General features: G+C 41.3%; 1 protein-coding gene across 7 annotated transcripts in view; it reads left to right on the plus strand.

The window, feature by feature from the left end:
* The first annotated feature begins 4,993 nt into the window (after positions 1 to 4,993).
* PNISR (PNN interacting serine and arginine rich protein) overlaps positions 4,994 to 23,615 on the plus strand; it is a 29,934-nt gene continuing 11,312 nt past the window's right edge. For 2 of the 7 annotated variants that reach the window (XM_012925588.3, XM_058660564.1), the window contains exons 1-7: positions 4,994 to 5,482; positions 12,675 to 12,754; positions 15,606 to 15,724; positions 18,335 to 18,523; positions 19,915 to 20,138; positions 21,567 to 21,738; positions 23,261 to 23,451. In XM_012925588.3, coding sequence (XP_012781042.1) covers positions 15,637 to 15,724; positions 18,335 to 18,523; positions 19,915 to 20,138; positions 21,567 to 21,738; positions 23,261 to 23,451 — 864 coding nt within the window. In that variant the 5' untranslated portion in view covers positions 4,994 to 5,482; positions 12,675 to 12,754; positions 15,606 to 15,636. Of the gene's footprint in view, positions 5,483 to 12,674; positions 12,755 to 15,605; positions 15,725 to 18,334; positions 18,524 to 18,777; positions 18,976 to 19,914; positions 20,139 to 21,566; positions 21,739 to 23,260; positions 23,452 to 23,615 lie in introns of those variants that run through there. The other 5 variants (XM_058660570.1, XM_058660555.1, XM_012925590.3 and 2 more) reach the window with 5 other exon arrangements.

Raw genomic sequence — 23,615 nt, forward strand, 5'->3', positions numbered from 1 at the left:
ACGGCTAAAGTCCTTGCCTCGGATGCCCTGGGATCCCATATGGGCGCCGGTCTAATCCTGGCAGCTCCACTTCCCATCCAGCTCCCTGCTTGTGGCCTGGGAAAAGCAGTCGAGGACGGCCCAATGCCTTGGGACACTGCACCCACGTGGGAGACCCGGAAGAGGTTCCAGGTTCCAGGTTCCTGGCATCGGATCGGCGCGCATCGGCCTGTTGTGGCTCACTTGGGGAGTGAATCATCGGACGGAAGGAAGATCTTCCTCTTTGTCTCTCCTCCTCTCTGTATATCTGACTTTGTAATAAAAATAAATATTTAAAAAAAAATAAGCTAAGTTATAAAATCCCTGTTTACGGCCCGGTGCCGTGGCCTAGTGGCTAAAGTCTTCGCCCAGAACGCCCTGGGATTCCATATTGATGCCAGTTCTAATCCCGGCAGCTCCACTTCCCATCCAGCTCCCTGCTTGTGGCCCCGGAGGGCAGTCGACAAAGCCTTGGGACCCTGCACCAGTGTGGGAGACCTGGAAGAGGTTCTAGGTTCCCGGCTTTGGATCGGCGCAGCACTGGCTGTCGTGGCCACTTGGGGAGGGAATTATCAGATGAAAGATCTTCCTCTCTGTCTCTCCTCCTCTCTGTATATCTGACTTTGTAATAAAAATAAATAAATCTAAAAAAAAAAAACAACCCTGTTTATTAATCAGGAACTTCAGATTGCCAGGTAGGAGTGGCCAGGTGATGGTGGCTACAGGGCTTGACAGTGTGCAGTTTTGTCCAGACTGTAGCAGTACACGCACACAACAGCTGCCCAGACACGTTCACATAAAATCCCATATTCTGAGACATTTGGTGATGCAATCCGTGAAAGTATTTGCCGGCTGTCCACCAGGTCACAATGTTCACGTTGAAGTCCTAGAGGAAGAGTGACTGAGGCAAAAGGAAATGGAACTGTGAAGCTCATTTTACAGTCCAGTAAACAGTGGTTGTTGACAGTTTCCCATTGAACTGGCACAGGGAATGCAGTGTGGAGTATTAAAGAATCCTTTCCATTTGGCATTTCCAAAATGACCTATAGTGAATCCATTTTTCAAAATAATCAAATATTGGACAGATGAAGGTGTTCTCTGTGTTAGGTTTGTGCCAAGTGAGCAATTCCATGATGATTAAGGGGAGAAGTAATACGCCACAGTTTCGAAGGAGCCCAGGACTAAAAGCAGGCCAGACTAAGGCCAGCCCATAGCTCCTTGCCAGCATGCAAACACTAAACATCAGCGTGGAAGACCCTTGAAACAAATGCTTGTCAGGATAGGATCTAGGTTTTGATGAAAACAAGTTAGAAAGGGCTCCAGTGAGACTCCATTGCCTTTACAGTAACTGATGTTAACCCCTACCTTTGTTCCTTGGATATAAATAAGTTAATAAAGACTTAAATATATCCGATGACTGCTCTACTGCAGAGCTTTAGAACAACACTGGTCCAGAAGAGCTGAATCCCAAGAATTAATTCTTCGAATTAATTCTAGAATATATGGAATTGGTATTTAAATTTGATTATTTTCAGAGGCATCAATAACTATTTCTATAGATTAACATGGAAAGCAATTATAAAAGGTACATGAATTATCACCTGCTGTAACTATAGAGAAGATTCTAGGTAATAAATTACTTGTTGCTATAGAACATGTTAACAAATGCAATAGTTTTGTTGCTTCTAAGTGTCCTACAGGACTTGGGGAAAACATGTAATGAGTTCACAGCTTTAATTCCAGGACTGGATTCTGCATAATAGAGCTTAAGATCCTCTGTAGCTGCTTTAAAACATGAAACAAAATGAAATAATTTCTTATGCACTGTGATCACAGAGTTGAGATTCTGTACAAAGCCAAATCCAAAGTCTAATCTTGGTGCTGAATTCAATTTACCCAAAAAGTGGCCCTTTTGGTTAAAGTTAGGGCATTACAAGGCTGTGATTTAGACGTGACTTGCTCATGTGCCTCAGAAGTTTCACAGTTAGTTTCTGGTGTGGCAGCGCTAACCCAGTGAGAGCATTAGGAGGGAAGGAGGGTGATTAGGTCACTGAGGTCCTGTTCTCGGAAGGAGTGAATGCTGTTCTCACAGGACCCTGCCTAGTTCCTGGGATAGTAGACTGACTCCTGACTATCCCCTGCTTGCTGTTTCACCACATGCTCTCTCACACACAAGCCGATTCCCCATCAGGCTGCCTTCTACCACTGAGCAATATGGCCAGGAACTGAGGAGCTGCCAGCACCATGCTCTTGGACTGATGCCTAAACAAACTTCTTTTCTTTAGGAAGTACACAGCTTATTTTGCTCTGTGGTAGCAACAGGTAATGAACTCATGGAAGAAATGGAATCCTGTTAGGATAGGGTAGTATGGGCTGATTCTAATGGAACTAAAAAACCTTGTATCCCCAGATTCCACCAACACTTCTTTGGCCAAAGAAACATCTTGATGATTTTCACCTCGAATCTGATCTCCCCTAAGCTGAAGAAGTAATAATGACCTTCACTAAGTCAAGCTGTTTTACAAGAGACTGCTAGTGTTCCCAGGATACACCTTATCACTCACTTCTTATTTCCAAAGCTTGTAACTAGATTCAGTTATACATATAGCCCCCTAAGGATAAGACAGAAAATATGATCTATAAGAGTATGAAAGATATGTGAAAATAATTACATAATCTGATAATTTATATTGACAAAATCCTGAAGACGATATGTGGGTGTTGATCTTAAGGTTTAGGGCATGGGGTTGTGACAGATGGAATACAGCCTGTACTTAATGATTTTGGATCACTTAAGTAAGCATGGATTCGTTTGTGTATTAGGTTGAAGGGTTGGGAATGACTCTAATTGCTTGGTTGATTTTTGTTTGCTGGATGTCTGAAATATAGTGCAAAAAATGATACATAATAAATAAAGTTGAAAGTTCAGAACTTTTTGGTACACTGTAAAGCAGTGGAGAGCATAAGCAACTGCACATAGAGGATATGGCAGTCTATCGGAACCTGCAGAGGATACCCGGCATCACAACAGAGGTCAGAACAAATCAACTACCCCAGCCGTATGTTGGCAGTGAAAAATCTGGGCAAACTTAGACTTTAAGGTGGACTATGTCAATCAGTGGATTCTGCAGCGACCTCATCATGCTTGGAATGGCGAGATTGGCAGCAATTCATAACTGTTGAACTATTAAAACCACTTGAGCAAGACCCTTGGAGCATGCCCCACATCAGGGACCTGGGGTGGGTGGGAGATTGGTGGAGCTTCTCCCTTTGTCTCCCCATTTACCCCAGATACAGGAAAAAAAACAATGTGGAAATAATAGTTTTACCCACATTCCTGTAGCCCTTAAACCTTTGTGCCATAATTAACTATGTAAAGATTGTCAAAAATAAAGAAAAAAGAACACCTTGGAAAGTACAGAAAATCACCATGCACAAAGATAACTACTTGATGACATGTAATCTATGTTATTCTGGCTTTTTCTTTATAATTCCAAAATCTATAACTGGACTGTTAGGTTTAACCTGTAGCAAGTGGAAATCGTGGAGCAAATCAAATAGTTTTTTCTTCAGCCACCAATATATCCTCATGAACTCACATCATGGTGTTGCGTGTGAGTAACTTGTTTTCCAAGATAAAATTTTATTCTGAGGGCATTCTGGATTTAGGAACTGCACGTTTTTCACTAGGGAAGACTTTGATGATTCAGGAATCTGAATGGTTTATATCAAAAAGCAAGATGGGCATTGCATCTCTTACCTATCCATCTAGCTGTACTCTCACTATTTAGTTTGTACTATTGCTGTTTCTTCTCAACAACTTCCCAGCAATTTGGTGACAGTGCACTTTCTCCCAGAAGTTACATGTTACTCCCTATTAAGACATTAACATTTTTTAAAATTATTGATTACATTTCATTTTGTTACAGTTTCGTAGGCTCTGGGATTCCCTGAACCCCTCCCCGTACCCTCCCCCCATGGTGGATTCCTCCACCTTGTTGCAATATTACAGTTAAAATCCAGTCAAGATTCTTTCATTGCAGGTATATACCAAGCATAGAGTCCAGCCTCTTATAGTCCAGATACATTCAACGGTTTTTGGGGGAGGCCATCTCTGATCTGAAGGCTGAGCTGGCCAAATATTATCCCGATCACTTAAAACCCCAACATAACATCAACAACAATTTACAACAGTATGGAATTAATTGACATGGTATTGAGCAACCAATATGTTAAAAAATGCAGGTTGTATATAAACCAAAATTGAAATGTCAATGAAGTAGTCACAGGATGTGATTAAGAACCTGCATTTTTTCAAAGATTTATTTATTTTTATTACAAAGTCAGATATACAGAGAAGAAGAGAGACAGAGGGGAAGATCCTCTGTCCGATGATCCACTCCCCAAGTGAGTGCAACGTCCGGTGCTCTGCCGATCCGAAGCCAGGAGCCAGGAACCTCCTCCAGGTCTCCCACATGTAGAAAGACACTTTCTAAGATTTAGTTTGTAACGTAGTTCTTAGCCTGGAAATCGGTACTTTTATACATGAACGTTGTTCGCTTTAAAACACTGGAATCAAAGCGTTGTTTTCTAGGAATCGCATTACATTATCTCCCCGTTGGGAGGCCATCTTGTAGTTGGGAGAAAGGAACAGCAAGACGAAAAACAGACCTGTCACTTTTCCTTAAAGATCCCCTGGCGAGACTCAGAGGTCGGTACCAGCTTAGAGAGAGCGGAGCAAGTGTCCCCAGGAGGGGGCGCGATGCTGAGGGGTCGGCCCAGGCCCCGCTCTCATCGAGTCCAGACCGGCCTGGACACCTTCTCAGAGCCCGTTTTCCTGAGGCGGAGCCCTCAGCGGCGCCCAGTGAGACACAAGGCCGGGCTACTTCGGGAAGTTTCGGCGCAGATCCTGGCCTGACTGAAATGCCACCAGACACGCCGAGCCAGCAGCGCGCGGGGGGGGGGGGGGGGGTTCGTTTTGACCCTGAGGCCGTTCCGTAGTCTCAAAGTGGCGTGGCCAACTCAGCTCCTTTTCCGAAGCGGAAGGGTTTCTGGCCGAGAAGAGACTTTCCCTTGAAAAAGGAACAGGTTGCTAAACTGGAAAACCGGAGGGCTCCTTCTATGTAGAACTCTAAAGCTCTTAGCTTTTGGCCCAGTGAAAGACGAAAGGGGGCGTGGCATTGCGGCGCCCACGTACAGAAATGTGGTGACAATTGTTTCGAGCACGTAAGTGGCTTTGCCCTCAAGAAAAATGGCGTGGACACGTTACCAGCCCGGTAGTCACGTGCTCACAAACCGGGGTAATTGCGAGTATGGCTTCAAATGACAAGCGGATATTCTCATCCACTTCCGGGTGAGAGCAGTCAGGCGCCATCTTGTCTTGTTCGTGAAGTAGAAGCATCAAAAGGGTTGGAGAGATATTACAGGAACGGTTAGAGAAAGGCGTGTTCCGGCAGCGGAGTGGGTAAGTGATGGAGGGCGATGGTACGTGAGGCTCTGCCGGACAATGACAGTGCTCTGGGTTTCTGTGATGAGATTACCATAAGTCAGGCTGCGTACACTGCTCGGCGCGAGCGCCGGAGCTTCATCGGCGTGAAGCGGCGGCGTCTGCCCGACTCAGGGAGTTGGAGCGGCGCTCTCGGCGGAAAGGGAGTGTTCCCAGCCGGCGAGCGCTCACGACCCTCCTGAGAGCCTCCCCTCGCAGGGGAAGGGGCTGGTGGTTGGGTTCCTGGCCGGCCGTTGAGCACTGCGCGTGCGCGGCGGGGCCGCGGGCGGCGGTAGCGCGGGCGGCGGGCGGACCGACCACGCATGCGCGCCGCGGACCGCGCGGGTCTCCGACCTGAGTGTTTCTCGTGTTCTCATCTGATGATGGACATTGTGTGTGAGGCGTCTGTGATGGAACAGGCCGGAGCCAGTGGACGAATTTTGAACTGTGGCAAATTGTTACCTGCATGTTATGGTTTAATATGTTGACTTCTCATGGATGTTCGTGCCTCCTCTGCTCCCAAGGAAAGCAAAATAAACTTGGAATTTCTCACTTATCTGCAGCAAGAGAAACTAATAACAGAAAAGTGACAAAGCTCTCAAGGTTTTTCTCATGAAATTGTGTTGCATAGCGCCAGAGGCTGTGGGGAAAGTAACAGAAATTCACTTATTTCAACACGTGTTTGAGGAGCCCCGTATCTTAACGTTTTTGAATAGGTTCTGTGTTCGTTTTTTTTTAAAGATTTATTTATTTTTATTACAAAGTCAGATATACAGAGAGGAGGAGAGACAGAGGAAGATCTTCCATCCAATGTTTCACTCCCCAAGTGAGCCGCAACAGCCGGTGCTGCGTCGATCCGAAGCCGGCAACCAGGAACCTCTTCCGGGTCTCCCATGTGGGTGCAGGTTCCCAAATCTTTGGGCCGTCCTCGACTGCCTTCCCAGGCCACAAGCAGGGAGCTGGATGGGAAGTGGAGCCGCCAGGATTAGACCGGCGCCCATATGGGATCCCAGGGCGTTCTGGGCCAGGACCTTAGCCGCTGGGCCACGCCGCCAGGCTCCTGAATAGGTTCTGTGTTTTAGAGCAATGTTTGGTTTACGGAACAATTGAGCAAGTAGTAGTTACTGCTTCCCCATCCGCGCCCCACAGCACGCAGAGGGAGAGGCGTCTTTGATCAGTGGTTCACTCCCTAACGGCCACAGCAGTCAGCGCTGGGCCAGCCAGGAGCCAGGAACCTGCGGCTTCTCTGTGAGTGGCAGGGGTTTAAATACTGGGGTCAACTTTGGCTGCTTTCCCAGGCCATAAGCTGGGGAACTGGATGGGAAGTGCAGCAGCCAGGGCACGAACAGAAGCCCATATGGGATGCTGGTTTTGCTGGAGTAGGCTTTACTTGCCGTGCTGTGATGTGGGCCCGTATATTTTCTTTTGTAACACACATTAGTGTGACGTTTTTATTGCAGCTGGTGGAGTGATAACTGGTGAATAATTGCTAATTAAGGTACATATTCTGCTCTTATTTTCTTAGTTTTTAGCTGTACTTTACTTTTTCTGTTCCAGGATCACATCTACAATATCACATTATGTTTAGTTGTTCAGTCTCCTTAGGTTTTTCTGGGCTAGGACAGTTTGTTAGGCTTTCTTGTTTTGTTGTGGTGGCTGATTCCCCCCTCCCCACTTTATGTGAAATAGAGAAATACACACACACAGACAAATAAGGATCCTGCACCTGCTGGTTCACTGCCTAGGTTTCTGCAGCAGCCTAGGCTGGACCATCCTTAGCTAGTAGTAGCCAAGAACTCTGAGTTCTCTGTGATTGCAGGGATCCTTGTACTTGACCTGTCGTCATCCCCTGCTGCATCCCGAAGTGCACATTCACAGGAAGCTGGATCCAGAAATGGAGCTGTGACTCAAACCTTGACACTTTTGTTTGGATTGTGGGTAGCTGGCGCAGTTGCTGCTTTCTTGGTTTTTGTTGACTGCTAAAAGCTACATTGGGTTCTTTCTTATCCTCCCTGTTCATTCATATGACAAAGCCCTAACCCTGGTACTTTATTGGGAGATGGGGGTCTTTAAGAAAGCAAAATGAGGTCATTAGTGTGTGCTCTGTGCTCTAACTCCATATGACTGGTTATGTTAAAAATGAGATTAAGACAGAGGTAAGACTGCTGATGCTTTAATATTGAACATGTAGGCTCCAAAACTATGAAGAAAATTTCTGTTGTTTAGGCCAGTCTGTGGTGTTTGTTGTGACAGTCCTAGCTGTCATGCTCAACAACTTTGACATTTTTGAGGAGTACTGCTTGAGTGTTTTCTCGTGATTATAAAAAGTTTGGGAGGATAATTGGAGGGGTGAGGTACAGGTGCCTACCAGTCTGACTTAGCAAGTGGGTAATGATACTGATCACCTGCCTGAGGGAACGTTTGTCAGCTTTCTCCGCTGTAATACTACTTTCTCCATTTTCCCAGACTCCACCCTTTGTGTGGAAGTCATTTTGTGTAGGGATTGAGAGTCATAAGGGCTTGAGAATTCTGCTCTTGCAGTTTGTTTGAAATTCTTGGCCTTCAGAGATGTGTCCTGTTGGTGTGTATCCATGGATATTTATTCCATAGTTTGTTTTAGCCACTACTGCAGTATCTGTTGCTCCTGTTGTTCCAGCGTGACCGCTGGCAGCTTTTTCTGCGTGTGTACTTTCCCCCTTTGACCTGTCTCATCAATTTCTTTTTATAGCACTGTCTTCCTGGCACTGGAAGATACTCCAGACTCATTTTTTTATGTTCTTGTCCTATACTAAAATCAGTTATTTCTTGAAGTAGCCCTAATTCCTTTTTACTGAAGAATGGTGTGAGGACCAGGTTTGAAGTGGTTACTGATGCTGTGACATCATGTTAGTCCTCTCTCTATTTACTTATAGTAGCCACTATTCTGGGGAATCTTTACAAGCAAAATTTCCAAGTCTGTCATGTTTTTTAATGTAGTATGTTTTTTGAGCTACTAGTGCAAAATGTTTCAGTAGTACTAAAACATATGTCACTTCCAGCAGCAGCAGAAGGGAAAAAAAGAAACAGTTACCACAAATAAAATGGTTAGAAGATTCAGTCTTAATCAGTGCCATTTCCACTTGACCTGAATTCAGTAAGTGAATTATTTTTGATGTTAACATTAGTCAATGGTGTGTAGGGCTGAAATGCGAGGTGAAGAGTGTTTTTTGCATTTTGTGATGGGAAAACTGTTTGACCATGTATACGAAAGAACAGTTGTGTTTCTGTATTTTGATTTTGCAGTTGATGCACATTTCGTTACTCATCTTCTTGTCACAGTCTGAGTGACTTTTGTAAATGTTAATGGTTATCATTTGAACAAGTCATTTTAGCAAATCTCAGGGCTATCCAAGTTGCAATATAATCACTTAAGAAAAAGCTAACGGCTGGCTCCTGTTATGTTAGGATAAGCCTGGGGCATGAGCACCCCGTATGGTCGTTGGTGGGGTCCTGGCTGCTCCACTACCTATCCAGCTCCCTGCTCACATCCTGGAAAAGTGGTGGAGGATGGCCCAATCCTTAGGACCTGCTCCCACGTGGGAGATCCAGAAGAGGTTCCTGGCTTCAGATTGGCTCAGCTCAACTTCATCCATTGTGGCCAGTTGGGGACTGAACAGCAGATGGAAGATCCCCCTGTCTCTCTAAATCTACCTTTCTAATAAAAATAAATAAATCTAAAAAAAAAAAGGTTGAGATAAATGATGGTCATTTCTAGTTGTATAAGTTTCCCAGGGGTGTCACAAACTGGGTGACTTAAAACAGCAGAAATTCATTTATTTTGAAGGCTAGAAATATAAAATTGAGATTTTTGTATAGCCACGCTCTTAGAGCTTTAGCTTAGGATACCGTTTTCTTTCCAGGTTTCATTGGTTCCTGTCAGTGTTTGGTGTTTCGTGGCTTTTGGATCCATCATTGAAATCTCTGCAATTGTCACATGGGGTTCTCTCTGTATCCTTGCCTTTTCTTAAAGAAGACACTAGGCATTTGACTAGCTACCACTGTAATCATGTATTACCTTATTTTAATTTGAAAATGTCTGCAAAGCCTTGTTTCCATATAAGGAGGCTTTTGGAGGTATGGGTGAGGGTTTAGGACTTCTGACTTTTAGGTGTCTTTGATGGCTGGGGACATAGTTGGAGCCATGACATTAATAACAATCACAGGTTGCTTGGGTTCTTTTTTCTCCTGCCATGTGTGATAGTTTTCATTATGCAGTTCCTCTTGATTATCATTCTGTTCTCAGTTCTAATTTGTTTTCCAAGAAAGTTAGTTAACTTTGTCCTAAAGGAAAGTAGTCTCAAAAAGGTCTTGCATTCTGACTCAGTAACCAGATTTCTCAAAATTTGTATGCCCAACCATCTTTATAATTGAATCTGAAGAAAGAATGAGTACATTGGAATCAATTTTTTTATATTGTAAGATCACAGTAGCAGTGTTAGGATGTTATTACACTGAAACATTTAAGTGAATATGTAGAATGCTTTAACTGCTCAATATGGGTAAAGAACTATGAAGAATTGAAATAATTATAAAATATTTCCCCTGCTGTCAAGATTACTTGAGCCAAGACAAAAAAAAAAAAAAAAAGAGAGAGAGAGAGAAAAGAAAATTCTAAGCAATTCTTCTGTAAGAATTACTGAGTCATCTTGTCATTTTGGAAATTTTCAGACAGTGCAGAAGTAGAGTGTACTGACAGTTATCAGCATTTTCAGAATAATTCAAAGATTTATTTTATTTTTATTGCAAAGTCAGATATGCACAGGGGAAGATCTTCTGTCCAATGATTCACTCCCTAAGTGACCACATTAGCTGGTGCTGTGCCAATCCAAAGCCAGGAGCCAGGAACTTCCTACAGGTCTCCCACATGAGTGCAGGGTCCCAAGGCTTTGGGCTGTCCTTGACTGCTTTCCCAGACTGCAAGCAGGGAGCTGGATGGGAAGTGGAGCTGCCGGGATTAGAACCGGCGCCCATATGGGATCCTGGCGGATTCAAAGGCGAGGACTTTAGCCACTAGGCCACGCCGCCTGGGCCCCAAATCATTATTAAACTAGTGTATAAATGTTATTTTTTAAAAAGAATATCTTTATTTTAAAAAGCAGATTTTCAGGGAGAAAAAGAGACAGAGAGGAAAGATCTTCCATTCATTGGTTCACTCTCCAAATGGCTGCCATGGCTGGTGCTCAGTCGATCCAAATCCAGGAGCCAGGAGCCTCTTCTGAGTCTCCCATGGAGGTTCTAGGTCCCAAGACTTTTGACTATTCCTCCGCTGCTTTCTCAGGCCACAAACAGGGAGCTGGATGGGAAATAGAGTAGCCAGGACATGAAACCGGCACCCATAACGGATCCCAGAACTTGCAGGCTGAGAATTAGCCTGTTGAGCTGTGGGTAGGCCCCTGTAAATATCCCACCCCCAAAAAAGTATTTATTTTTATTAGAAAGACAGATTTATACAGAAAAGGAGAGATTAGGTATGTGGTGGTTCACTCCTCAGATGTGTACAGTGGCCAGAGCTGAGGCAACCTGAAGCCAGGAGCCAGCAGCTCTCTCAGGGTCTCCCATGCAGGTGCAGGGTCCCAAGCCTTTGGGCCGTCCTCGACAGCTTTCCTAGGCCACAAGCAGGGAGCTGGATGGGAAGTGGAGCAGCTGGGTTATGAATCAGTACCTATACAGGATCCCAATGTATGCAAGGCGAGGACGTTAGCATCTAGGCTATTGCACTGGGCCCAAATCAAGTTTCATAGAGCACTTAATTAAATGGAGCCTTACTTTTTCCTTGACTTTTCCTATCTTTCTTATGTTTTTACTTTTCTTTTTCTCAGAATTTGACATCTTTTTCTTAGCTTAAGTATTTTCAGTGCTAGAATAGTAGTTTCTGTAAAAAACTTGGGATAAACAGTTTTGGACAACAACAAAAATAGAAATGGTTTAAATAATAGTTTCAATTTATATTGTGTGACATACAGAAAGAAAGGCAAACTTAGACAGATACAGAATTGTTGTAAAGAAATAATGAGGAGAGGGTAAATATTTGCTTCTGGGGAAGAAAATAGGGTTGAGAGTGGTGTTGTGGCACAGTGTGTTAAGCCACTGCCAGCTAACTTCTGATTCAGCTTCCTGCTAGTGCTTCTGAGAAAGCAGAATAAGATGCTTGGTCCAAGTACTTTGGCCCCTGGACCCACATGGGAGGCTTGAATGGAACTCCTGGCTTTTTCCTGGCCCAGCTCTGGCTTCTGGGGAGTGAACCAGCAGATGGACAATGTCCCAGTGTGTTTCTCCCCCTGTGTTATTCTCCCTTTTAGATAAATGTAAGTAAACTCTCAGAAAGAGTTGAAGAGGAATAAGTTGTTTTGATATATATGTGTGTGTGTGTGTGTGTGTATATATGTGTGTGTGTATATATATATATATATATATATATATATATATATATATATATATATATATTTTAATCCCATGCTGTTGATTAAATTTCAGGAGTGCTGCCAGAAATGATGTTGGGAAAACCCTCATAACAATATTAGCCATCACTTCCTGTGCTGAGTTTGCCTGTGTTGCTCGTTTAATTCTAACAAGCACCCTGTGAGGTAGACACTATTGTGAGTAGGAAAACCAAGGACTGGAGAGTGACTTGTCCCTGCTCACACAGCTAGTGCAGGAGTACGTGTTGGCATCTCACACCAGTGAAATGCTGTAAAGTGTAGGTGGCAAATGGTGACCAAACCATTTAAAAGAATTGAAAAAGTTATCTGTGGCAGGCACTCGTTGACAGTTTATCTAGAGTGACTTATTTAGTCATGAATTTGTACCATTGAAGTTCAGACCAGAGGCGCTCATCCATCTTTCCAAGTGTTCTTTTTGTCTTCCGTCTCAGTTGTTTGACATCACTTTGGATTGTGAATTAATTCATTTTAGAAAGGAAAAAAAAAGATGTTAAAAAGTTTTACATCTAATTCTATGTATCTCTTCTCCTTCACTTCATAATGATGAAATAATTCTGACTTAAGTTGATGACAGGCAAAGTTTCAAATGAATTTGGAGATGACCACACTTTCACGCTGCAAGTTTCACAATTATTTTTGTTCTAGTAAATCTTTCTAATCTGTGATTAGACACATTTTTTTTTCCTTCATAGGGTATAAATATTCTTGCTGCTATGCTTCCAAGCTGTGATCTGAATCAACCTAAGTTTTAATCAGAAGGTCATCCTCTGAGGTCAGTAAAATATCAGCGTTCCCTTGCGTTAATTTGTTTATTAACTTTTAATTAAAGTTTTAGTAAAGTTACTTTTCAAAGGTTCTCATGACACAGTTAACTTTAATAAGCTTTAAAGATGTTATAGGAAATGAGAGGTAAAAGGGAAGTGGGGTAAGAAAAGAAACACTGAAGACAGATTAGAAGAAAAGGAAGTATTCCAGCATTTACTTGATACTGATATCTACTCCAGTTATTGGCCTCAGGTGAGGAGCCTTTTTTAGTGCACATATTTATACATTTATTCCGTTAATGCCACTGTAATGACTATATTGGTGTAAACAGAAAATAAGTACATTTAATTCTTAATGGTAGCAAATGTACCTTTCCTAACTCTGTCCTGCAGCTGAGAAATCAGAACCTGCCACTGATGAAACTAGGTATTACAAAAACTAGAGTTGGAAGTTCTTAAAAACCCTGCATTTGTCTGGCTTTCCTAGTCTGTGTATTAAGACTTCATTGGCTTTGTTTTCAGGATAAAGGAAAGGGTTGATCTAGAAGCATTCATTTAGTAAATACTTAGGGATTATCTGCTGTGTGCTAAGTCCTAGAATACAAAACAGAAACATACCGTTTCTTGTGTGTGTGTCCTTGGTTCTTGAATAGGATTATGTATCATTGTTGAGTCAGGTACAAAAATATTAGACTTGTAGGGATTTTAAACTTTCTATAATGAATGTTTTTAAACTAGCCTAAACAATAAGCTAGTGTGATGATCCATGCCTCTCCGTCTTACCTTTCTGGTGACACACACAATACCTGCCACCTAGATCCAACAGTTTTTGATGTGAAGCGTCCTTCCTCTTTTCCATACTATATGTGTTAAGAAATAAGTCAGTCGCAGTTCTCTCTAATAATAGGAAACTTTCTTGCAAAATACAAAGTCAATAGATAAATAGGTAAACATGCATGTACGTGTAATCATCTAGAGGAGCTACATAATAGAGACTGTGCTATCCAGATGTGAGGATACATTGCAGTATGCATCTCTACTTGCAAATCAGAGCTGGACTCCCATTGAAACTCTTAAGCATATCTAATTTTTAAGATTTATTTATTTTTATTACGAAGTCGGATATGCAGAGAGGAGGAGAGACAGAGGAGAAGATCTTCCGTCCAATGATTCACTCCCCAACTGATTGCAATGGCTGGTGCTGCACCGATCCAAAGCCAGGAGCCAGGAACTTCCTCCAGGACTCCCACACGGGTGCAGGGTCCCAAGGCTTTGGACCGTCCTCCACTACTTTCCCAGGCCACAAGCAGGGAGCTGGATGGGAAGTGGAGCTGCCGGGATTAGACGAGATGGGGCGCGTTCAGGGTGGTATGGCCGTAGACAGAGCTGCCGGGATTAGAACCGGCGCCCATATGGGATCCTGGCTCATTCAAGGCAAGGACTTTAGCCACTAGGCCATCGTTCTGGGTCCTGTTAAATATATCTTGACAATAAGATGCTGGACTCTGTCATTCTCCATACCAAGAATGTCAGGATACACTTAAATGTCAGAATGATGGGCTTAAAGACTGTTTTATGAAGGACTGTATTGTAATAAAACGGGAAATCAGTGGAGGGAGTGGTGGAGAGGAGAAGTCCTAGAACCTATGGAATTGTATCATAAAATAAGTTAATTTTTAAAAATTCAGGTTTTATAAACTGTCTCACTTCTGGCTTTGTTTCTTTCTTTGTCTCTTGTAATTTGTTTTTACTAGAAATAAAATCCAAAACTCAGTTGGGTTTAGTTAATAATAATAATAACTACGAATATTGTTTAGGGGATGGGGAGATAATACTGAATCTTATAGATAGCTAGTAACCTGTGGGGTGATATTTTGGCATTTGTATTTTGAATTTCTGATTTCTTATTAACTTTTGTAAAGTTCGTAATTATTAGATTTGACCATATTGTAATATTCTCTTTGTAGTCTTCATCTGCCTTTATTTTTTTTATTAAAAATTTTGTTAGGACTTTATTTATTTACTCATTTTTTTTAAGATTTATTTATTTTTATTGGAAAGCCAGATAAACAGAGAGGAGGAGAGACAGAGAGGAAGATTTTCCGTCTGATGATTCACTCCCCAAGTGGCCATAATGGCTGAAGCTGAGCTGTTCCGAAGTCAGGAGCTTCTTCCATGTCTCCCACGTGGGTACAGGATCCCAAAGCTTTGGGCCGTCCTTGACTTGCTTTCTCAGGCAACTGGCCTGAAGCTGGATGGGAAACAGGGCTGACAGGATTAGAACCAGTGCCCATATGGGATTCTGGTGCATGCAAGGCTAGGACTTTAGCCGCTAGGCTACCGTGCTGGGCCCATCTGCCTTTATTTTTATGATTATTTTAAAAGGAACAATTTTTGTCACTTTAGTGCTATCTGTTTACCCTCTTAAAGGAGTTTTGGCTGGATTAAATTGCCTTGTTCTTAAAATAATTCATTTTCCAAAGGTTTATATTAGGAGAATTAGGTGGTTGGTTTTGTTCATTTTTGCCATTTTTAAGATAAAATGATTACAGCTGTATACTTCCTGCCAAACTCTGATGCCAACATTAACATAACAATTTCGAGTTTTGCTTGCTAACCTAAAAACTTCAGTTGCTGCTCAGAGCCTGTTGAATTGTAGAGTTGTTGTCAAGTAAGCACACCATAAGATTTCTGATGTGTTTAGTATTAAAATTAAAGAACTCTCTAATTTAGTTTTTAAACTTTTTATTTTACTGAGGATAGCTGTTGTCACATAAGCATATCATAAAACTTCTGATATGTGAAGTTTTAAAATTAAGGAACTCTCTAATTTTTAAAACTATTTTTATTTTATTGAAGATAAAGAATCAAGTGTATTTTAGGAGAAAAGATGTGGGATCAAGGAGGACAGCCTTGGCAACAGTGGCCCTTGAATCAGCAGCAATGGATGCAGTCATTTCAGCACCAGCAGGATCCAAGTAAGGATAAACATTGAATTTTGCCTGGAGGAGGGTTGCATATATGGGGATGGGTATGAGATAAAGTTAAGGGAGATGAGATTAGGATTGGGTTGCTTTATGGTCAGAATACAATTTTTTATCATAAATGCTCATATTCAGTTAATCATTTATACCTGAGGCATATGTTTATCCTAGCAGTTCGGAGTAAGTGGATTACAGTCTTGGCACCGCTCCCAAAACCTTCCTGCTAAAACACTCTCAGGTAATGACTCAGGTAGTTGAGTCCTTGCTGTGCACCTGGGAGATCTGAATTGAGTTCTTAGCTTCCCGAGTCTGGTCAGACCCAGTTTGGACCCTCTGGGCTTTAGCAGATAAGCCAGCAGATCGGAACTCTTCATTTCTCTGCTCTTCAAATAAATAAAAGTAAAAAATTAAAATATGTATCCATTATTTTCTTTTTTCTTTTAAAGACTTTTTTTTTTTAAACTTGAAATTCAGATCTAGGTAGAAGGAGAGAGATTTTCCATCTTCTGCATCACTTCCCAAATGTCACAGTGGCCAGAGCTGGGCCAGTCTGAAGCCAGGAGCTTCTTCTGGATCTGCCTTGTGGGTGTTGGCTCCCAAGGCCAGGAGACGGCCATCCTCTTCTGCTTTCCCAGGCCATACGCAGGGAGCTGGGTAGGAAGTGGAGCAGCCAGGATACGAACTGGTGCCTATATGGAATGCTGGTACTTGAAGGATTAGCTTGCTGCACCACTGTGCCCAACCTAGGATCTCTTATTTTGTTAGGAAAAAAGCTAGTTGCACATTTGAGAAGTCTTATACATATTGCTTAACTTCATAAATTTTATGCCATTCTTACAGTTTTTTTTAAGTACTTATATGAGAAAAAAAAAACAGATAAGCAAAGAACTCCCATCTGTTGCTTTATTTCCCAGAAGCACACAGTATTTCCCAGTAGTTACTGAAGAAGTGAACTTGAAAGCTGAAAAAATTCAGGTCTCTCTTGTGTGGCAGGAACTCAGTTACCAAAGCCATTGCTAATACCTGCCAGCATCCTGAGGGAGTCAGGAACCAAAGCCAGGTTTCACACACTTACCCCTGTCCCTGCAGCTGTGGTTTTTTTTGTTGTTGTTGCTTGTTTGTTTGAAGATTTTTGTTGGAAAGTCAAATTTACAGAGAGAAGGACCTTCGATCTACTGGTTCACTCCCCAAGTGACCACCATGGCTGGAGCTGAGCTAATCTGAAGTCAGGAGCCAAGAACTTTTTCCAGGTCTCCGATATGGGTGCAGGGACCCAAGGCTGTGGGCTGTCCTCAGCTTCTTTCCCAGGCCACAAGCAGAGCATTGGATAGGAAGTGGAGCAGCGGGGGCACAAGTTGGTGTCCATATGGGATCCTAGCATGTGCACAGCAAGGACATTAGTAACTAGGCTACTGCTCTGGACCCAGACAGTGTATTTTGAATATAGAATGTCTAGGAGATATAGCCAGGCTAGAGATGACAGGGAGCTTCAAGTTAAGGCCAGCGTGTGGAGGAGCAAGGATAACTAGCTATACTCCTCTAAAGCCTCTAGGCTCAAAATATACTTGAAGAAATAAATAAGAAACGCAGATGCTAGAAATGATTGTCTTTTCACAAGATTTATTTTTTTTATTTAGAAAGTAAGAGTTACAGAAAGATATCTTTTATTCCCTACTTTACTTCCTAGATGACCACAGTGACCAGCTCTAGGCCACGCAGAAGCCAAGAGCCAGGAACTTCTTCTGGTCTCCCATGTTTGTGGCAGGAGCCAAAACATTTGGGCCATCTTTTGCTGCTTTTGCCAAGCTAGTAGCAGAGAGCTGGGATCAAAAGTGGAGTAGCCATGGTAGAAACTGGAGCCCATATAGGGTGCTAATGTCACAGGCAACAGCTTGACTGCTGTGCAGTAGTGCTTGGGCAGTGGAAGGTGACCCAAGCTCCTTGCTGCCAGCTTCAGCCTGGCCCAGCTTTAACCATTGCAGTCTTTGGGGGAGTGAACCAGCGGCTGGAAGATCTGTCTTATCTCTCCTACTCGTTCCTCTATTTTTTAAATAGAAAAAAATAGAAATTAAAAGAAATAAAGAGATGGGTTAAGAGTGTTTTTATGAGGACCTTGCCTGAAAATCTGAAATAGTTTATATTCTAGCCTGAATTTGGATTCTTTTTTAAGATTTTTAAAATTAATTTATTTGAAAGGTAGAATTACAGAGTGAAGGAAGACAGAGATGATCAGCTGCTTTAGCAGTTGCAGCAGCCAGGGCTGGGCCCAGGTGAAGCCAGGAGTCCGTGTGTGTGCAGGGGCCCAAGCACTTGGGCTGTCTTCCACTGCTTTCCCAGGCACAAAAGTAGGGAGATGCAAGGGAAGTGGAGAAGCTGGTTCTCGAACTGGTGTCCCTGAGGGATACTGGCGTCACAGGCAGAGGCTTAACATACTGTTCCACAGCAGTGGCTCCTGGGTTATTTTCTAAGCATCCTTTCAGCATTAACATTCTGTAATAGTTAAAATAGTTGTAAAAAAAAAAAATAGCTTAAAAGCTTGTTTTGACTAGAGACATTATTTAGCCCCTACATTTTGAAGCTAAATATCATGCTGATTTGTGTTAGGTCAGATTGACTGGGCTGCATTGGCTCAAGCTTGGATTGCTCAAAGAGAAGCTTCGGGACAGCAAAGCATGGTAGAACAGCCACCAGGAATGATGCCAAATGGACAAGACATGTCTACGATGGAATCTGGTCCGAACAATCATGGAAATTTTCAAGGGGATTCAAACTTTAACAGGATGTGGCAACCAGGTTTGTTTTTGTTTGTTTGTTTGTTTGTTTGTTTTGTTTTCCAAGTTGTAGGACTGTCTTTATAATAAAATGAGGATGATTTGAATTATTTAATTTGCTTAATTTTTATGACTTCCTGAACTTACTGCTCCTTAAAGAATAGGTAGAATTCAGTTTGATTTAACCTTAACGTTTTACGGTTAAAATTATTCTGTACTCAGTTGGCTAGCATTGTGGCACTCAGTTTGATTCTTCTCTTGGTTCTTCATTCCTAGGCTGACAGGGGCTGGGAACACTCTGGAAACCTCACTTGGCATCTAGGGAAGAGAGCATTCTTTGCCTCTCTGTTGCAACCTCTGGCCTTTTCAGAAGCAGCAGTGGCAGAGTAAAAACATGGCTAGCCTCTAATTAAGGAAAATTGTGTCACTATGTGACAAATAAATCTGTCAGATATACTCTGCCCCTACCATCTACCCACCTTTTTCTTCCCTTTTTTCAGATAGTGAAAATATTTCTTAAATTTTTGTCTGTTTTGTTTTTCTGTTTGCTTGATTTTTACTTCATAGAATGATTTAGAATCTTTGATGCTAACTTTTCCATGACTTGTGTTGTTAATTTTTAAGTCATCTCAAGTTATTTATAGAGTAATTTCATTTGGCTGTGTTGGTATAGTCATATCTTTTCCCTGTGAATATTACTGGTTTTCATACTATGTAAGAATGAAAAACTAAGCTAATCCCCTAACATCACTTTTGAAAGGATAGCAAATCTTGTGTATTTGATTTTGTGAGGTGATTTATTATTAGCTTTTTTCAATGCCAGATTTATTCCTGTTTGAAAATGTTTCGATTCCCCAGTCTAGTGTATAAGTGAATCATGCTCTCCCACCTCCACCCAGCCTCCTGTTTTACTATACTGGATTCTTTTGTGACCCTAGCAAATACTTTATTTCTGTATATTTCTATTTTCCCTCCTGAAATTGGCAACAATAGTGCCTGATTTTTTTACCCCTACCTCACAGGGATGTTGTGAGGATAAATGTGTTCATAGAAGAAAGAAATTATATAAAATCTCAAGGTATTATTTTTATGGTGTGTTACTGAACAGAAATAGAAAATCTATTGAAACAATTGCTTTTGATTTTGTTAACGTTCATTAAAAGTAATTTTGGGCTTTTGGTCTCCATTTGTTTGAGGAATGAATTAGTGTTGATGTAGTGCATTTAAGTTATTTATAAGATAATTTAGTTCATTGCTTACTTTTAAGATATGCAGAAGGAGTTTGGCCAAGAAGTTATGTGTTTTCTATATTTGGTTATAAAAAAAAAATCTAGTTTTCTTAAGATGTTAAAAATTTGTATTGATTTTGTTATAACGCCCTGTTGAATGTTTTTATGCCTAAACCCTAAATAGAATGGGGAATGCACCAGCAACCCCCACACCCCCCTCCAGATCAGCCATGGATGCCACCAACACCAGGCCCAATGGACATTGTTCCTCCTTCTGAAGACAGCAACAGTCAGGACAGTGGGGAATTTGCCCCTGACAACAGGCATATATTTAACCAGAACAATCACAACTTTGGTGGACCACCCGATAATTTTGCAGTGGGGCCAGTGAACCAGTTTGACTATCAGGTGAAAGATATTTTGTTGTTTTAATATTGTAGATGTGCACGTAACCCATTCTTTGGAAGTGTCTCATCAAGAATTCCTAAGATATGTGTTTCACTTACTAGATTTGTACAGATAAGCACATACTATGTCTTAGAAGTTTTTGAGTATTAGAAATCATTAGATTGCTAAGGGATTATTAGGAGGTTTTGATTTGCTAAGAGATCATTAGGGAAAAAATTTGTATAAAATAAAAATGTTTAAGTACAGCATTTACCTATTACAGTTCCTGTGAAATGGGAGCCTCCACAAATTGGTAGCTATTTACTTTAGTGAATTCATTTTCTAATTTATAATTCCAGAATGGCACATTTAAATGTTAAGTAAAGTTTAGAAAAACAGTAGTTGAATATATTATTTTATCATTAAGCCATGAATAAAACACATGGACATGGATCATCTTACTAGTTACAGTTCCTTCTATGTAGAATTGTGACTGGTTCTCTAATAGTTTTTGTTTTTTCATTTTGACATGACATGTTAATAGGTTGTACAGAATTTCCTTTGTAGGGTCCAGTTCATTCCTAGGGACATAGAACTCTATGGGAATAGTGGCCTTGTGTAACAGGCTTTATCTTCATTACCCACTTGGCTAGAATCTATAATTAAGTTATAGTGAATTATTTAAAAATACTTCACAATTGCAACCAGCCTTTTTAAAATAACTGGTTTCAATTGTCACTTTATAAACTGAGTTATCATAATTCAAAACCTTGAAAAAATGCGTACTTTTGTAAAAATTCTGGAGTGCATTTTGTGTCTTTTGCTAATAAACACACAGTGATCACCTTAAGACAGCATTCCTTTAATTCAAATATAGTCAGATGCTTGTTGTATACTCATGTGAAATACAAGAGACAATTTTTGGTTCTGTTTTGAAGAAATGCAGCATCAGGGAGCTTCTGCTTATCCCACTATCACTGGTGGGTCCCATTGACAGCTAAAAATATTCTGAAAAATATATCAGTATCTTTTGTCTTTGCTTGTAAATAAATATGTCTTATCATAAAAACAAGTTCACTAGAAATAAATGAAATTGACAGAAGTTTTCTGAATTTTCTAATTAGAGCAAATCTGTTACTTATTTGTTGTCTGTTTATAAATGGATTCAGAATGAAAAGGTTCATATATGTTCATAAAACACACGTGTGTGTGCATATATATAGATCCTTTTCTATACTTCTTGAAAATAGCATATCAACTTACTTTTTAGAAATCAGAAATCTCTATGTAGGCTCTTGGGGCTACAGCAGTTATCGGTGGATGCTAGAGCATGGAATTCTTGGATTTGCTGCACACATGGATTTCTACTGTCCCAGTTCATAACACGTGTGTGTCCCAGAGAGTACATTGTATTAATGTGAAGAAAAATAAACTGCAATACTCTTTCAGCATGGGGCTGCTTTTGGTCCACCGCAAGGTGGATTTCATCCTCCTTATTGGCAACCAGGACCTCCAGGACCTCCTGCACCTCCTCAGAATCGAAGAGAAAGGCCATCATCGTTCAGGGATCGGCAGCGTTCGCCTATTACACTCCCTGTGAAACAGGAGCCTCCACAAATTGGTAGCTATTTACCTTAGTGAACCGTATTTGGCTTGCCTTTTTTTTGTTGTTGTTGTTGTTGTTGTTGTTAAAGGATATGTTGTTTTCTTAAATTTTTCTCATATGTTAAAATTGATTATTTAAAGAATGCTGTTCTTTTTTTATGTTCAAATATTATATGTTGTATTTATTTTTTCTTTTTTTTATGTATTTTTGTGAGAATGCTATTCTTTTTAAATATTTGTATATTTGGAAAGGCAGAGTGTGAGAGAGTGCTTTCATTTGTTAATTTACTCCCCAAATGACTGCAATAGCTAGAGTTGAACCAGGCTGTCACCAGTAGCCAACAGCTTCATCCTGGTCTCCAATAAAACTGTGCCCCTATATATCTGGAGGGTCCCAGACCGTCCCGTATTTAATAGACCAGAACATTTAAGTGTTTCCCTTTTTACATTTTCTGGATGTACATTTTCTTTTTTAACTGGTAATACTTGTTCAAATGAAATTTTAGTTTGAAAACAGCTTATCCTTTAGACTCTGCTCTTATTTTATATTTTATAAAGAACTTATAAGAAGTTGGTTCTGAGTTAACCTACATCCCTGCAGACCGGCTTTTTAGCCTTTGGTATATGGCTTAATCTGTTAGAGCCTGTTTGCTCACCCTCAAATGAAATCTAATAGAGGTGATCTCTTAAGGCTTTTATAAGGATTAAGGAAGGTTTTTGTTTGTTTGCAAAAAGAGGTGTTTATGGGCCCGGCGGCATGGCCTAGCGGCTAAAGTCCTCACCTTGAACGCCCTGGGATCCCATATGGGTGCCGGTTCTAATCCCGGCAGCTCCACTTCCCATCCAGCTTCCTGCTTGTGGCCTGGGAAAGCAGTCGAGGACGGCCCAAAGCTTTGGGACCCTGCACCCATGTGGGAGACCCGGAAGAGGTTCCTGGTTGCCGGCATCGGATTGGCGCGTACTGGCCTGTTGTGGCTCACTTGGGGAATGAAGCATCGGATGGAAGATCTTCCTCTCTGTCTCTCCTCTTCTCTGTATATCCGGCTTTCCAATAACAATAAAAATCTTTTTTTTTTTTTTTTAAAAAAAGAGGTGTTTATTTGTTTGTAAGGCAGACTGACACAGAGAAGAGATCTTCCATCTGTTGGTTTGATTTCCTGAATTGTTGTGGCTAGGCAAGGCTAAAGCCAGGAGCCTAAAACTCCATCCAGGTCACCATGTGAATGGATGGGGCCCAGCTACTTGGGCCATCTGCTGCTGCTTTCCCAGGCATAATAGCGGAGAGATGAGTCAAAAGTGGAGCAGCCACGATTTGAACCAGCACTCATGGATGCCAGAGTCATAGATTGCAGCTTTACCCACTGTATTTTATTGCCAGCATCAAGATGATATTTTAATTTAATTCTGGCCCGAAAAAAATCTAAGCATAAGACCTGTTATTACTGTTAAAAAGGCTTGGTTTTGAAAAAAAGTGTGATATTTGATACGCTTCAGAAATTTACTCATAGCGTTTAACATACTTGGAAATGCTTTTTCAGATGCAGTAAAACGCAGGACTCTTCCAGCTTGGATTCGTGAAGGTCTTGAAAAAATGGAACGTGAAAAGCAGAAGAAGTTAGAAAAAGAAAGAATGGAACAGCAACGTTCACAGTTGTCCAAAAAAGAAAAGAAGACCACAGAAGATGCTGAAGGAGGAGATGGGCCTCGTTTACCGCAGAGAAGTAAATTTGTAAGTAAAATCTGCTCACATGAGACTCCATGTGAGGGTTTTGTCTGTCTAAAGAAATCATTAAAATAAATTTTTAGCTTGTAGAAAAGAATTGTTCCTGAGATTACATTTAGTTACTGTTCCAGGAGGTTTATGGTTTGATGTGTGTTTTTATCTGAGAAAAG

This window comes from Ochotona princeps, chromosome 1 (assembly GCF_030435755.1).
Source record: "Ochotona princeps isolate mOchPri1 chromosome 1, mOchPri1.hap1, whole genome shotgun sequence".
Taxonomy (NCBI): domain Eukaryota; kingdom Metazoa; phylum Chordata; class Mammalia; order Lagomorpha; family Ochotonidae; genus Ochotona; species Ochotona princeps.